The following is a 14,661-nucleotide window of genomic DNA, read 5'->3' on the forward strand; positions in this document are numbered from 1 at the left end:
CCAATCAACGCTGGTTCTGAATCGAATCTTTACTGAGAATAGTGAGTAGTATTCGAACGAGTACTTCGAATACCGTAGTGCTCAATTGAATACTACTCGCTCATCTCTAGTAATTAACCGTACTCAAATAATAAGCTCATCTCACAGCTTCAGTCCTGTTGTATTCATGTGCAAAGCACCAACTGCCTTCCCATCCCTTAGAACAGTGATTGACAGGCTGTTGTCATACACAACAGATGGTGAATCAAGCCCCCATGGGGCAGGGTGAGTACTCTGTTCATGAATACAGCAGGACTGAAGCTGTAGCGACCTGTGAATTCTTGTATTGCTGTTCCTCAGGGAAAGGCCCCCCACTTTTCTACAATGAGATACAATCCATTTTTGGCAGGAAATGTGGTCTTCCTCTTGTTTCAGATCACGCTGGTTAGCTAAGAACTTCTCAGAGAAAATGGATAGGCAGGTCATAAACGATATTTCAGAAACTACTTTTACCAAAATGACGTTCCTAGTTTAAAACGTACAGACGAAGCAGATTTAACGTAAAAGTCTATAATTGGTTAAAGGAATTCAATTATTTGAATCCCATTTTTTTCTCCCTAACACGTAGGAATTACCTTAAGAAAGGCTATTCTTCTCCGAGCCGCCGTTCCGTAGTTATCCCGGGCGTGTAAATGAGCTCTCGGTGCATCGCCAGTGCTACGAGAAAACTCTCCAGCGCCGGCCTCTGTCTTCTACAGGCACGCCTCCCCGTGATGTCTTCTTCCGTCAGCTTCTTCTGGATTTGCAATTCATGCATGCGCAGTCGTCTCAAGCATACTGTGTAAGCGGCCACAAGAAAACGGTCACAGACATGCGCAGTCGGCTCTGCCCGACTGCACGTGCATGAATTTTAAATCCAGAAGAAGCCGACGGAAGAAGACATTGCGGGGAGGCGTGCCTGAAGACGACACTGGCCGGCGCTGGAGAGTTTTCTCGCAGTACTGGCGACGCACCAAGAACTCATTTACACGTCGAAGAAAACCGGGATATCTAGGGAACGGCGGCTCAGAGAAGACTTCTAAAGGTAGGAGAAGAATAGCCCTTCGTTAGGGAGAAAAAAAATGGGATTTAAATGATTGAATCCCTTTAAAATGCTGGAGTGATAGCTTATAACAGAAGACAAGAAAAAAAACAATAAAAATTTATTATTACAAAAACATTTTTTCAATGATTCTTCATCGTTCTTTGTTGTCTTTGGGATAAGATATCACGTTGCAGCAGTTTAAGCAATCGCAGTAGTTCAGGTTAACTCTAGATACCTTATTACTACCCTACTGACTTTACATTTTTTTCACTCACTTTCTTATAAACACAGATATAGACAGAATAAGATGCATAGCATAAGACAAACAGAGCATATGACCATGTCCAAAATTATCCCTAATATGCAAAACTTTCTATAAAGCATTGGCTGTAAAGCAGAGTGGGAAAAATGCAATAAATAAAAAAAGTCTGATCAAAATATATGTAATGAATCATTTTTCCATTGGAAAAACATTTCAAAGTAAATACAGTTTAATAGTTACAGGAAAAAAATGTACCTGTTATTTCATATATTTAAACAAAATTAAAATTCTCTGTCATTTCTATCTACAAGTCAAAGGTGCATCAAATATACAGTCCTTGTTTTACTGCTGCATGCTTTTGCATATTTGCATGCTTACATAATAAATAATAAATACCAGAATGAAAAAGAAGCCACAAAGATTTCATGGCAGCTTTGCTTGATGTCCCAGAATCCAACCATGTCCAAATCTGATGAATTTACCAAAATAAAAAGTAGCATTTGAGGTAACAATGGAGGGCCAGCCACCCTTCTGAAGTAATGTTTAAAACTTGCGGAAGTATTAAATAATTCAAGTACAGCTTGAAAGTTTTCTTTTGGGCCACAATAGAGCAGCTTTAATATTTTTTTTCAATCCAGGAGTTGATTTTTTTTAATTTTTTTTTCAATCCAGGAGTCGATTTTTTCTTTCAATCCAGGAGTCTGCGTTCACAGAGTTCTTTGTAGATCCCCTTTCGGATACGAGGCATGTCTTCTTGGGAGAACAAGAAAGGTTGTTCTAGAGCGAGGCACTTGCAGTACTGGGAAGAAAGAGAAAGAGACTTGTGTTATTCATGAAGGATAATGCATACAGGCATAAGAGAAATGCTGTATAACTGTCATATGAGTCACTAGCTGGTACCCGCGACTTCGTCTGCGGTGATTGTAGAAGTGGGTATATACAGGTGTGGGTAAGGTTTTCGTACTGTGTATAAGGTATGGGATATGAAATGTAACTTTGTATCTTGTTTTTGCTGTAATTCAGAGAATACGTGAGACTTTTGTGTTGAAGTTACTTTGTATTTGAGCTGCTATACGGTGTTGTGAGAAACTTTACATAGTGACTTTGGGACAGAGGTATTTGAAGTTAACCCCTTCCAGTCGATGGCTTTTTTTGATTTTGGTTTTTCATTTTTGACTCCCCTCCTTCTAAGCCCCATAACTTTTTTATTTCTCCGCTCCCAGAGTCATATGAGGTCTTAATTTTTCTTGGGACAAATTTTTCTTCATGATGCCACCATTAATTATTCTATATAATGTACTGGGAAGCAGGGAAAAAATTCAGAATGGGGTGGATTTGACCAAAAAAATGCATTTCTGCGACTTTCTTAGGGGCTTTGGTTTTACGGCGTTCACTGTGCAACCAAAATGACATGTCCCCTGTATTCTATGTTTCGTTACGATTCCGGGGATACCAAATTTATATGGTTTTATTTACATTTTGACCCCTTAAAAAAATCCAAAACTGTGTTAAAACATTTTTTTTTTGAAAAGTCGTCATATTCTGACAGCTGTAACTTTTTTATACGTGCGTGTACGGGGATGTATAGGGCGTCTTTTTTTGCGGGGTCGGGTGTACTTTTTAATTCTAACATTTTCGGGAAATGTTATTGCTTTGATCACTTTTTATTCAAATTTTTATCAGAATCAAAAGAGTGAAAAAACGGCGGTTTGGCACTTTTGACCATTTTTCCCGCTACGGCGTTTACCGAACAGGAAAAATATTTGTATAGATTTGTAGAGCGGGCGATTTCGGACGCGGGGATACCTAACATGTATGTGTTTCACAGTTTTTAACTACTTTTATATGTGTTCTAGGGAAAGGGGGGTGATTTGAATTTTTAATCCTTTTTATTTGTTTTTATATTTTTTTTACTTTTTTTTAAACTTTTTTTTTTGCATTTATGAGACTTCCTAGGGGTATTGACATGGGTGGGCGGTGTCGCGGATTGTCAGAGCGGTGGGGGTCGGCAAACATGGCTGCTCCGGAGCGTTAAAGAGAACCTCCTGGAGTATTGTTAAGGGGAGGGGCAAAGTGGTAAAGTATATGTATATGAGATTGTGTGGGGTTAGGGGCGAGGCTGTAGAGGGCAATATGAATTTTGTGGCTTGCTATGGTCCAAAGTGTGTGAGATTGCAGAGATGGTGGTGTGAGTTTGGATTTTGTGGGGGTCCTGGCACAAACGTATGTGCGCTGTTGTGACGAAAAGTAGCCTATTGCGCAATCGAGTGTATTAACTATGTTTGTGGAAACTTTCAGCCAAATTGGTCAAGCGGGTTTTGCATGATTGAGGAACAAACATCCAAACACACAAACCCACAAACATCCAAACTCACAAACTTTCACATTTATAATATTAATAGGATTTTACTTTTTTACTTGGGGGAATTCATCATGCCATTTCAGAGCTTTTAAAGTTTCACAAACAAAATAGATGGGATTTAGCAGGAGAGACGGAGTCTCTGTGGACGTGAACTTGCACCAGAAATTGGTGCAAATTATGGAGCAAATATAGATCTAGTGTCAAGAGGTTTAATAAGGCAAGAGAAAACCTGTTCTTGAAAATAAATAGAGGCTTACCTGGAGCATGAACGCGCCGCAGTCAAAGTCATTCTTCTGTTGTGGAATGCACTAAGAGACAAAAAAAAAAAGTCTAACGTTAGAGGCATTTTTCTGGCAAATGACATAGCCTTGACTCCAAATTCATGATTACGTCATCAGTTACTGTCAAATCTTTACATTGCTCTTGTGATAGCAATATAAAAACATGTCACATGTTCACGTTGTTGCTTTTTCCTTCTCAGTGTTGCTATTGGTAAAGGCAATATACACTTACGACATACAGTAAATTCACATATTATTCCAACAAGGATGTTAAGGTGGCCACCAATATCAGATATCTGGTGATGCCGATAGGCACACCCCTGACAGTCAGATGTTTGAATGTGCTGCCCTGGTAAGCGCTACAGCATCTTCACAACCAGGCAATGTACTATCCGTTCCGAACAGGAATTAGCCGACCATTAATATCAGTGTATGAAAGGTCCAACTCCTAGCACCGTCAATGATTATCTATTTGAATAGGGTGCATCATCTTCAGTACTTGGTGTAACTTTGTACATGCTGTAGTGACTGAACATGATACTATACATAAGCCTTGTCCCACTTACTTGAAAACGATGGGGCTGCAGTAAGCTGCATTACCAGGTATAGGGCCCTATGAGAAATCAACACACTGTGCCTGATAAATGATAAAAAGGCCTCAGTGCTTGAAGTCTGACCCCACAAAATTGTTTGGCATATAAAAAAGGGGTACATCCTAAAGTAATCATTCATTAAATGTAAATCAAGGTCAAGTGTTAAAGGGGTATTCCATGAACATAACCACAGTTATACTTGTAGATAATTATGGAAAAGTGAAACATTTTTGCAAATATAAGTATTTAATAATTTTGCAGAGTTTTAAAGATTTTCTCTATCTCAGTGGTGACATCTTTTATCTAGATCGGTTGCCAATGAATATGACCATGAATGCAGAAACTTTCAACGGTCTGGGACAGAAACCCAGCCATGATGTCCTTATTGTAGTTGTGTTATCAGGCAGGGTCACTTCATGTATGACAGGATATCTCGGTCACAAAAAGGACATCGTGGCTGATTTCCTGACCTTAGAAATGTCCTCTATTCATGGTCGTATCTAGAGGCAAGTGGTCAAGACAAAAACTGTCATATTTAGAGAAAATCTTTAAAACTCTGCAAAATTTGAATTACTTAGATTTGCAAAAATGTTTCACTTTTAATCATCTACAAATTTTAAAATGATTATGCTCATTAGGCTAGGGATAGGTACCTAAAGGGCATGAGCCTATCTTAAGGCAAGACCATCAGAAATAAAGCCCTGGAAAACACATAAAACAGTAGTAGTCATAAGTAATATTAAAAAAAAAACAAAACAAAAAATACAAACATCACCAAATGTTACTTTTTCACAACAATGGGACTGAATTGAATGTTTTTAACTTTTTACCTTTTTTATAATAGTGTGCCATCCAAGAAAAAATTCAGGATGATTTTTCTCACTGGCTTCTGTCACAAGGTACTTAAAGATGTTCTGAAGGAAAATATAATAACATGAGTTAATTATAACCATCATGAGCCGCAAGAAAGTACATTTTATTGTTTCTACCCCGTAAACAAAACATCTTTTGAAAAGAGACAAGTTTACTGAATACAACATTTACCAAGTTTAAGAACTGTAGACTGGGGGTGGGGGCAGGGCTTGCTCAGTTTTACAAAGTTCAGCAAAGTTAAATTTTAATTGTAACGCAGCAGTGTTTAAGAGTGGCGATTGTGAGCCAGACTTAGTAGTTGCTACATTTTACATTTTAGTGAACACTCCTGACTACTTTTTCCAGTGGAACTAAAACTACCCATACACATCAAGCAAAAATGCCGATTGAAGGAAAGTGAGACAACTACCTCATGTGTATGAGGCTGATACTTCTCTCGCCAACATCAAATGTTAGGGTAGTATAGGATCAATCCTGTTGTATTTTACATACCAGATCAGTTTGTTCTTAGGTGAAAAAAAAAAAAGGTATTGTCCAGGAATTACAGTTTTGGGCAAGAAAGCAAATGAAGGTGAAACCTTTATAAAAACAAACAAACAAACAAACAAAAAAAAAAACCCACAACCCCACATTCACCAGTCCCCGGTTCTCTGATGTCCTTCACTGTCCGGCGGAAGTCCTACCGCACATGGCGCTGAAGCCAATCAGGCTTGGTGGTCACAGGAAGGGAATAGGACGTCACCAGTGACATATGTGAGTGACCTCCTGGTCCAGCGGCAGGGAACAACAGAGCGCAGGAGACAGGTGAGTATGTTTTTGGTTCTTTTTTAATTTCACCTTTTGCCTCCTGGCCCAGAATTGTAATTTCTTTAGGAACACATGAGCCCACAGCCTAACCAAACATGCATGAGTATGGGAAAGTCTGACTGTCAAATGAAAGAGCATTTGCTCATCAGGTAACAACATATAAGCACCAACCAGCATTAGATGATCAGGTGACTGCACAGGAACAGGTACTGCTGACGGATACGCGGCCTTTCTACTGCCTGCACTCTGATGTAGTGGATGGCCGCCATTTACTTCCGTACAATTTTTGTCTTGTACGCCTTGGGAGTCATAGAATGAAATAGTCTTATTTGGGATGTTCACAGCTACGAGCACCCAATGGACTAGTAGGTGTATTGGAATCAGTATCAAGGTCTTTTTGAAAATGTCCACCTAGGGAAGACAAAATATTGTGAGACTAAGTTAATCAAACCAATTAAAAAGTAAATATAAAAGTTGTGTTTATAAAGCAGAAATATATTACAAGAAAAAAAAAAAATCCCAAAAAATTAAGAAAAACATGCCTTTTTAGTCCATCTTTTCACTCCTTCATATCCTTTGGTCACAAGTTGCTTATGAAAAAATGTGTTAAAGAAGTGAACCTGACAAAAAGAAAGAACAAAATTAGCAAGCACTCTGTAACTTTATATAAAAGTAAAGAGAATAAATAGAGAAAAAAAAAATACAAAGTTGTGTACAGGACTGCTCACCACAACCACTACACTGACTAGCACCAGAAACTTTTTAAGTGATCATCATTATTCACTTGTATTGCAGAATTTGTAATTAATCTTCTACATCTGAATGTAGCCTAATGAGTCACTAAGGCCCGGTTCACATCTACATACGGGTTCCCTAAGTGGACTCCCCAAATGGAAACCTATATACATAGAAAAGCAGTTACCTGGGAAAAAACGCAGTCCCCATAGACTACAATGGGGTCCGTGTGGTTTCCGCACAAAACATGCATAGAGAAAAGTCCTGGAAGAAGCCCTTTTCTTTCTGCATGTTTTGTGCAGAAACCGAACGGAAACCACACGGACTCCATTATTGTCTATGGGGTCCGCGTGTTTTCCCAGGTAACTGCTTTTCTATGCATTTGGGGGGTCCCCAAACGGACTCCCTTAACAGAATCCTGAACCCAGAGGTGAACTGGGCCATATTCATTTCAAGTAATCCAGAATGAATTGAACAATGATGTCACATTTGCCCATTCATACTAAAAGTACTTTTCCAGTGGGGGTGGGGGTTTGGAAGAACGTTGAAACAAAAAAAAAAAAAAAAAAAAAAAAAAAACTGTGGGAGCAAGGTTGCAAAAAATAAAATAAAACGGACACCAAGTTCCCACTATTCCTGTTGGGTTGCTACTACCTGGATCCACCTTGAAACACAGGAAGTGTCCACTCAGCCAGTCACTGGTTTCAGTAGGTTACTGCTGCCGACAGTGGTTGGCTGAGCAGACATTTTCCATGCTTCGAGACAAAACCAAGAAGTGAAGACCCTTTAACCAACTCTTCAGTGTCATACAACGAGATACAAGGAAGGATTGTTTGGCCTGTAGCACAAACATAGACAACCAAAAGCTGTAAATGCACACCTTTTCTGGTGCAGCGTCCATTAACAGGTCACCATACATGTTTACGACCTAAAAAAAAACAAAACACAAAAATAAATAAAATAGTACTGTGAAATGTTCTTTGTCCTGAGGTATGCCACAATCTCTAGATGGAGAGTCACTCCGTGAAGAATAAGGGTATATTCACACAGAGTTTTTTGCAGGTGGATTTCAATGCGGAATCCACCTCAAAATCCGCCTGCAAAAATGTCTCCCATTCATTTCAATGGGAGCCTCTTGCTTTTTTTTTCAGCTAGTGGGAAAAAGAAGTGACATGCCCTATCTTCCCGCGGCTGAGTCAGCCACGGTGTCCGCACCTCAAGACTCACTCCATACTTCCGCCGTGTGAACATACCCCAAGTGCTCCATCATTAATCTTAAACACAGTGGTCTGAGTTTTGGTGGCGATTATATACAAAAAGGAACTTTAAACTGTACATGAAGACAATATCATTTTTGGTTTTAGTTCACATAACATTAAAAAAAAAAAAAAAAATTATAAAATCAAACTTTAGTGTTCCTTACCTGATCATTGATCCACTTTTGGTGGTCTAGAGTTTCAAGATCATGCATATCAAGTGTGTGTCTGTTATAGCAAATCCGAAAACCGCAACCAATAGTTTTGTAATTTTTGGCTTTATACTTTGCAATTTCCTTGTTAATAAAGGGGATCCTGAGCAAGAAAACAAAAACAAAAAGAAATTACTGGTTGTACACTGAAACCATTTTTTTTTTGTATTTTTACGCCCTTCCTATTTACAAAAACCATCAGTAGAAAACCCCTCTAACGCCTCAACCTGGTGGCAGGTCAAAATACAATTAATTCTATCTGATTATCTGCATTTCGAGCATTAACAACTATACCTGTCAGAAAAATCCTGATTAAAAGCCTCCTTTAGTTGAGCAAGTACATCTTTTTCAGTCAAAGGAATCAAACTACCGTATTTCTTCACGACTTCATGTAGGAAACCTAGAAATATGTGAAAGAAGGAAACATTCACTATTAAACCATAAAAGTGGGTTGTAAAGGGGTGGCAGGGAGAATAACCTTTAGTGATCATCATTCCAAGCTAGAGCCCTTTCACATCAAAGGAGAAATGGGTCAATCATTGGGAGGGATTATCCCTACCAATGGTGGGCCAAAATAATTGGTCCATATACCAGCAAACGCCCCACAAACTAACAAATGTTTCTTTGCCAGGCAATTGCATCTTTTGTGCACCACCACAAACATTTGTGTTATTAGCAATACATTACTGTGTGTAAGCAGTGACGTGCGGCCAACAAATGCAAAGTGAATTGAAAGAGCGTAAAATGATTTGTTAACCCCCACACAGCATGTGGCTCTGCGACCCAATTTAAATTAATGTGATCCCATCAAATATAAGGCTAAGAAAACCAGACAAACACCCCCCCCCCCAAAAAAAAAAACCAAAAAAACAAAAAAAAACCAACCACATTAAATCTGGGAAATTTAGCGGTGACAACATAACACTTTAGGAGTCAGAAATTGTCACTCTAACTAGTGAAACTATTATCTCATAGCGGACTTGTAAATTACCCCAAATAGTAGATGCAACTTGTTCATCTGGGACTCTGATAGTTTTCTGTCCGTTCGGCAGGCCCTGTATATGCAGTCCTTCACAAGTGGTCTGTTGTATGGGACTTTTACAGTAAGGGTGATCCAGCAGCTTTGTTAGAAATATCACCGAGTCTGTACTATCATCCAAGTCCATGGGGCAGGGTTCTTCACCATTTTCTTCTATGTCCATGGAAGCATTTTCCTGACATTCAAAAACATCACTTGTACATTCTTGCCATTTTTGAGGAGGTAAGGGAATCTGAACATCGTCCTTCTTGCCATGAGCAGTTGTCTCTTCCTGGCAAGGTATACATACTTCTTTTTCGGGAAGCAGTAAGCACAAGTCATCAGGCTGGTTGTTACTAACAGGAAAGTCACTTGTTTTCTTGGGTAAGGTGTCTGAGCCACACCAATGAGCAGGGGTGCAGAGCAGCGCTTGCTGGCTGGACGCAGCATTTCCAAAGTGAGGTTCCACACTCTGCAGCTTGACAGCAGGATCATCTCGTAGGCAGCTTTTGGTGGTGCATTGTGGGATCTCATATAAAATTCCTGAAGTGTTATTGTTCATATCGTATGCCCTCCGTCCAGCTCTTACGGATCTCTGAAGTTTCAACTTCAGATAAGAGATGGCTTTACGAATCCTGCCTCTCAGAGTCTTCTTGCAGCAGTTCCAAAAACCTTTCCGAAACCACATCCAGTTAAAATCCAGTAGTCTATAGCTTGTCTTTCTTGCTCTGAGCTTCTCAGACTGTAATTTACCACAGGCTGCAATCTGAAAGAGTTTTCTCTGCATCATAAATAAGGGTACTCTTCCGATATTAAGCAAATCACAGCTTTTCAGCAGCCATAAGCCTCCAGAGCGTGTTTGTTTTAATAAAGGAGAAAGTTTCTTTCCCTGACTCTTGGCAGCCACGAGGCTGCAGGCAATGTCATCCTTGCCTTTATGTGCCTTAGTGATCTTCTTTGGTGGCACAGTAGCAGTGTCTTCATGTAAAGAATTTTTTATAAATAAATTTTTTGATGTCACCGTTTTACCACAAAGTTTTTTCTTCTTCTTTGAGGCTTGCGATGAGATCACGGTAGTTGTCTGCTGAGGAACACCAGAAGACAAGCGAAATTTTTTGGGACGGTTACGTTCCTTTACGGCGTCTTGTCCAGAATTTGTTCCTGAGGTCTGATCAGCAGAGGTCTTTCTCTTACGTGCATTGGCTTGGATGCCTGCAATCTGCTTGATCTCACGGTCATTCTTTATGTCATCAGCATTCCATTTTTTGGATGTGAGAATATCCTGTTCTTTGGAGATAATGTTTCTAAAATCTCCAGGCTCTACTGAGCATTTCGAGAGCAAAACAGGAAGTGTATTTTTTGAGGGGGTAGAACATTTATGTTCTTTCATTTTTCTGCCACAAGGGCTTGATAACATCCTAAAAGAAGAATGAAAAAAAAATGCTGAGTAAATTAATCTGACCTTGTACTGGTGCTCATTTCCTCATGCCATCATTTAACACATTAGTTTTAGAAAGATGATGTATTTCTAGAAGTGTATAACACACACACACACAACATATTTATTGCTGAAATTTCTGTGTGTCTTATTCATGACAGTGGGACTTGCAGTTTCCCACTAGAACAACCCCATTCAGAAGAATTTTAGTACTAGAAACTCCACTGGCAATTTTAGGGAGTACTCTGCTCCTGAACCCATGACATATTCCACCCAGAATCTGATTCCCATTGTCCCCCCCCCCAAAAAAAAAACAAACAAACAAACAAACAAACAATTGTCCTGCACGATCCTGTTGTGAATTGCGCGGCTCAAGACTCCCTGACAATATGGCCCATTCATTTGGGCCTAGTCAGCAACAGAAAGCTGCAATGGAATGTCATCACAGGTAGACCGCAGCTTAAAGGGGTTTTACAGGAAAAAATGATTTTTTTATGTTTTTTTTTTTTTAAAAAAGATCTGTTAGAGCTATTAATGGGTTAATAAGTGCACCCATATAACTTTAGAAGTTTTGAGTGATTTCTGGGAGTGCCTAGTATCTTCTGCATTTGTTTATTTGATGTAGCTTCCTGCTGCAGCACATTCTGGTAGTCTTAGGCTCTCACACTGTTTCCCTCTCACTCCTCCATCTCTAACACCCCATCCGTGTCTCCTAGCTGTTCCTCCCACTACTAGCCCTTCCCAACTCAATCAGCCCACCCCTCCTACCCTATTATACTTTACGTGTCTTCCTTATGCAAGGAATGGCTCCTACTCTTTTTGACTGCAAGTGCACAGCGCTATGCTATAGCCTTCAATACATCTCTATTGCACAGGCTCCCATGATTGCGCAATAGAGATGTACTGATGGATTCAGCGATAAGCCAGGAATCTGGCTCTGTTGCGCATGCTGACATCAAGGAAGTAGGAGGAGCCATTCCCTGGAAAAGGAAGCCTAGACAAGAAGAAGATATATAAGTATGATGGAGTGAATGGGAAGGGGGGTAATAGTGAAAATCTGTTTCTGGAAATGGGGAAACGAATCGTCACCGGATATTGAATTCCTGGTCATGTGATATAGATATACAGACCATGTACAGGTCATGTGATGAGCACAGGTGCACAGCTCATTACCAGGCAGATGTCCGTCTGTGACTGTAACGAGCTGTACACCTGTGTGCCCATCACATGACCGAGCTGTACACCTGTGTGCCCATCACATGACCGTGGCATGCAACAGCTATTCTGAATGAAGCCAGTGCCATTGACTATTTTTATTTGCCCTTCTATTGAATTTTCAATACTAAAGCACAGACTGGGAATGGAACTACAGAGTTGCATTTTCATTCAAAATGAACTCCCTCACATGTAAATATGACCACCATACACAAAATGATGTGTCTCTGCGAGTAAATCACCTATTGCTAAAATGAGTTATCTAGCTTCTAAGATTGAAGACTATTCTTAAGATAGTCAATCAATCAAACATGGGACCCTGAAGATCTGTTTGGGGACAGCATGGCTCCCAGTAAAGTTTACATGCTAGGAACTACACTGCTGTGAACGTAACCTTAGTCTAAGACAGATTTCTACACACACACCTTAAATTTGGCCAAATATTATTAAAGGTGTTATCCAGATTCTAATATTGATGATGTTATGTCTATAAGGGTCCAATAGTCAGGAACCCTGCTGATCAGCTGTTTGTTTAGACAGCACAGATTCTCGTAAAGTTCACATGTGAAGAGCTGCACTGCTCACTTGGCGTATAAACTATAGCGGCGTGTTTTGGTCCTGCAGAGCTGCCCCATAGAGTTCATTGGGGTAGCGCTGCGGACAATAACAAAACCCGTTGCTACACATTGTATGGCAAGGGAGCAGCGTGGCTCCCAGAAGCTGAACATTACCAGGAGTCACATTGTCCCCAAACCACAGACATAGAGGGTCCCAGTTGTCGGACCCTCATATGCCTAACATCAATATTAGAATCTGGATAACCCCTTTAATAATATTTGGCCAATCGTTTGATGTGTGTGGAAATCTCTCTTAGGCTAAGGCTAGGTTTATCTCTGGCTGGGCTCTCCATCGATTAGATCCACTGCAGAGTCCAACCGCCAAAACAGTGGTCACTATAGACTATAATGGGGTCTGCCATTTTTATACTGAAACCAGCGGAGAGAAAAGTCCCCCGTGGAGTCTCTCCAATGTTGCAGAAAAGCTGCACTTTTTGTTGCAGCGATTGCTGTGTATTTGCAATGGATTTAAAGGGGCTTTCCAGGATTACCAGATATTTGATATGAGGCCAGGGAAGGTGAAAAAAAAAAAAAAACATATAAAAATGAAAGGACGCAGGACGTTTGTGAGTGTCATGCCAGTTCCTTTACTTAGGCCACCAATTGGCTTCAGCGGTCTCATGTGGCGAGAATTCCACCAAAACAAGACACTGGAGCAGCAGGACCAAACCATGGTAGGACACACCAGAGCAGTGGGGACAGATGAGTAAAGTATAAGTGCTCTCTTTATATTTCCCATTCCTTTTGTTGCTTTTCCTAAAAATAGAGCCTTAGCATTAGGGTACTTTTACATATGCAAGTATTGTTGTAGTTTTGAGGCCAGGAACAGATGTGGATCTTAAGCGGTAACAAAATACAAAAGGACTGGTAGTATTTCTCTTGGATTTGAGTCAAAAACCTAAACAAAACCTGAATGTGTACCGTACACTTAATATATGCCTTTAATTTGATATTGCATGCATAGAACATTTCTAATATAATCTCTAATGTCACTTTACCCCCAAATGATCTCAAGGAGGGGCAGCAGAAAGGACATCCTTTACATACAATCCTCCACTGAAGAGAAGGAGCTTGTGCAAACAGCGCCAGGATCCCAGATGGCAGACAGAACACACTACAGACTCCATGCATTTATACAGCACTTTTAATGATAAAGTCAACTTAAGTTATAATTACAAAAAACTCAACCCTAAACACGTCTAAGCACTACCCCAACAGTAGCTGCATATATGGTAGTGTAACCCATAGCAACAAGTATACAATTCTCTTCGAGGTCTCACAAAACAAACCTTATTGTGCCACAACTGTGTCCCTTGTACTGATCCTACAGACCTAGGACTGGCAGGGTACGGTTAGCCCAGGTGGCCAGTGTCCTCATACCTAATACACAGGACATACATGTATTTACCTCAGCAGAGCAAGCCATGTGGCGTATCCAGCTCTCATCCATCCTAGCACACGTCAGTACACGGGCCACAGCTGCTAAATCCAGAGTAAAGGGAAGCCTCTGAGGGAGACCACTACGGGCAATACGAGCGTCCTATAGCGAGGCCCATACAGCAGCAATACGGTAAGGCGTACGGTACCGGGGGACTTATCGCACAGACCGTCTACGTCCGCACAGGGCTCTACAGTAGGAGTGCACCCGGTACGCTCGGCACAACTGCCCCAACCCTCTGGCTTCCTCCTGGCCAAAAACACAGTACGACGCCTCCTGTACGGATCAGCACAAGGGACAAATAACCAGCAGAGTGCGAACCACAGCCGAGGAGAAACACGTGACCGCCTGAGCGCTGGCCCGGGGCTGCCCCTTGTTCTGTGGGAGGACACGGTGAAAGTGATCTGTTGCTAGCCCGCCCCCTAAAGGGAGCAGTGGAACAGGCAACTCTGGGGATTTGGGCCAGTCTATGCATTTTGGCAGGGGGAAAT

At 40.7% G+C, this 14,661-nt stretch overlaps 1 protein-coding gene across 2 annotated transcripts; it reads right to left on the reverse strand.

The window, feature by feature from the left end:
- Window positions 1-1,581: 1,581 nt before the first annotated feature.
- Window positions 1,582-14,439, reverse strand: SENP5 (SUMO specific peptidase 5). 2 transcript variants are annotated; one of them, XM_075268634.1, is made up of 10 exons: window positions 14,141-14,439; window positions 9,436-10,880; window positions 8,739-8,844; window positions 8,400-8,547; window positions 7,857-7,904; window positions 6,784-6,861; window positions 6,515-6,652; window positions 5,392-5,475; window positions 3,945-3,995; window positions 1,582-2,124 (listed from the first exon to the last, which is right to left on the reverse strand). In XM_075268634.1, the coding sequence occupies exons 1-10, from the start codon at window positions 14,176-14,178 to the stop codon at window positions 2,014-2,016; spliced, it is 2,247 nt and encodes a 748-aa protein (XP_075124735.1). In that variant the 5' UTR covers window positions 14,179-14,439; the 3' UTR covers window positions 1,582-2,013. The 2 variants fall into 2 exon arrangements, with proteins under 2 accessions (XP_075124735.1, XP_075124734.1); XM_075268633.1 differs by having other exon boundaries at window positions 6,413-6,652.
- Window positions 14,440-14,661: the final 222 nt, after the last annotated feature.

This window comes from Leptodactylus fuscus, chromosome 3 (genome assembly GCF_031893055.1).
Source record: "Leptodactylus fuscus isolate aLepFus1 chromosome 3, aLepFus1.hap2, whole genome shotgun sequence".
Taxonomy (NCBI): domain Eukaryota; kingdom Metazoa; phylum Chordata; class Amphibia; order Anura; family Leptodactylidae; genus Leptodactylus; species Leptodactylus fuscus.

Coding starts and splice junctions, on each gene's coding strand:
- SENP5 (XM_075268633.1), bottom strand. CDS start 14,178: ATGAGAGCTGGATACGCCACATGGCTTGCTCTGCTGAG. Junction 3,996..5,391: donor GGCACACTATTATAAAAAAG/GTAAAAAGTTAA, acceptor TTTGTCTCTTAG/TGCATTCCACAACAGAAGAA. Junction 2,125..3,944: donor GCGGCGCGTTCATGCTCCAG/GTAAGCCTCTAT, acceptor CTTTCTTCCCAG/TACTGCAAGTGCCTCGCTCT.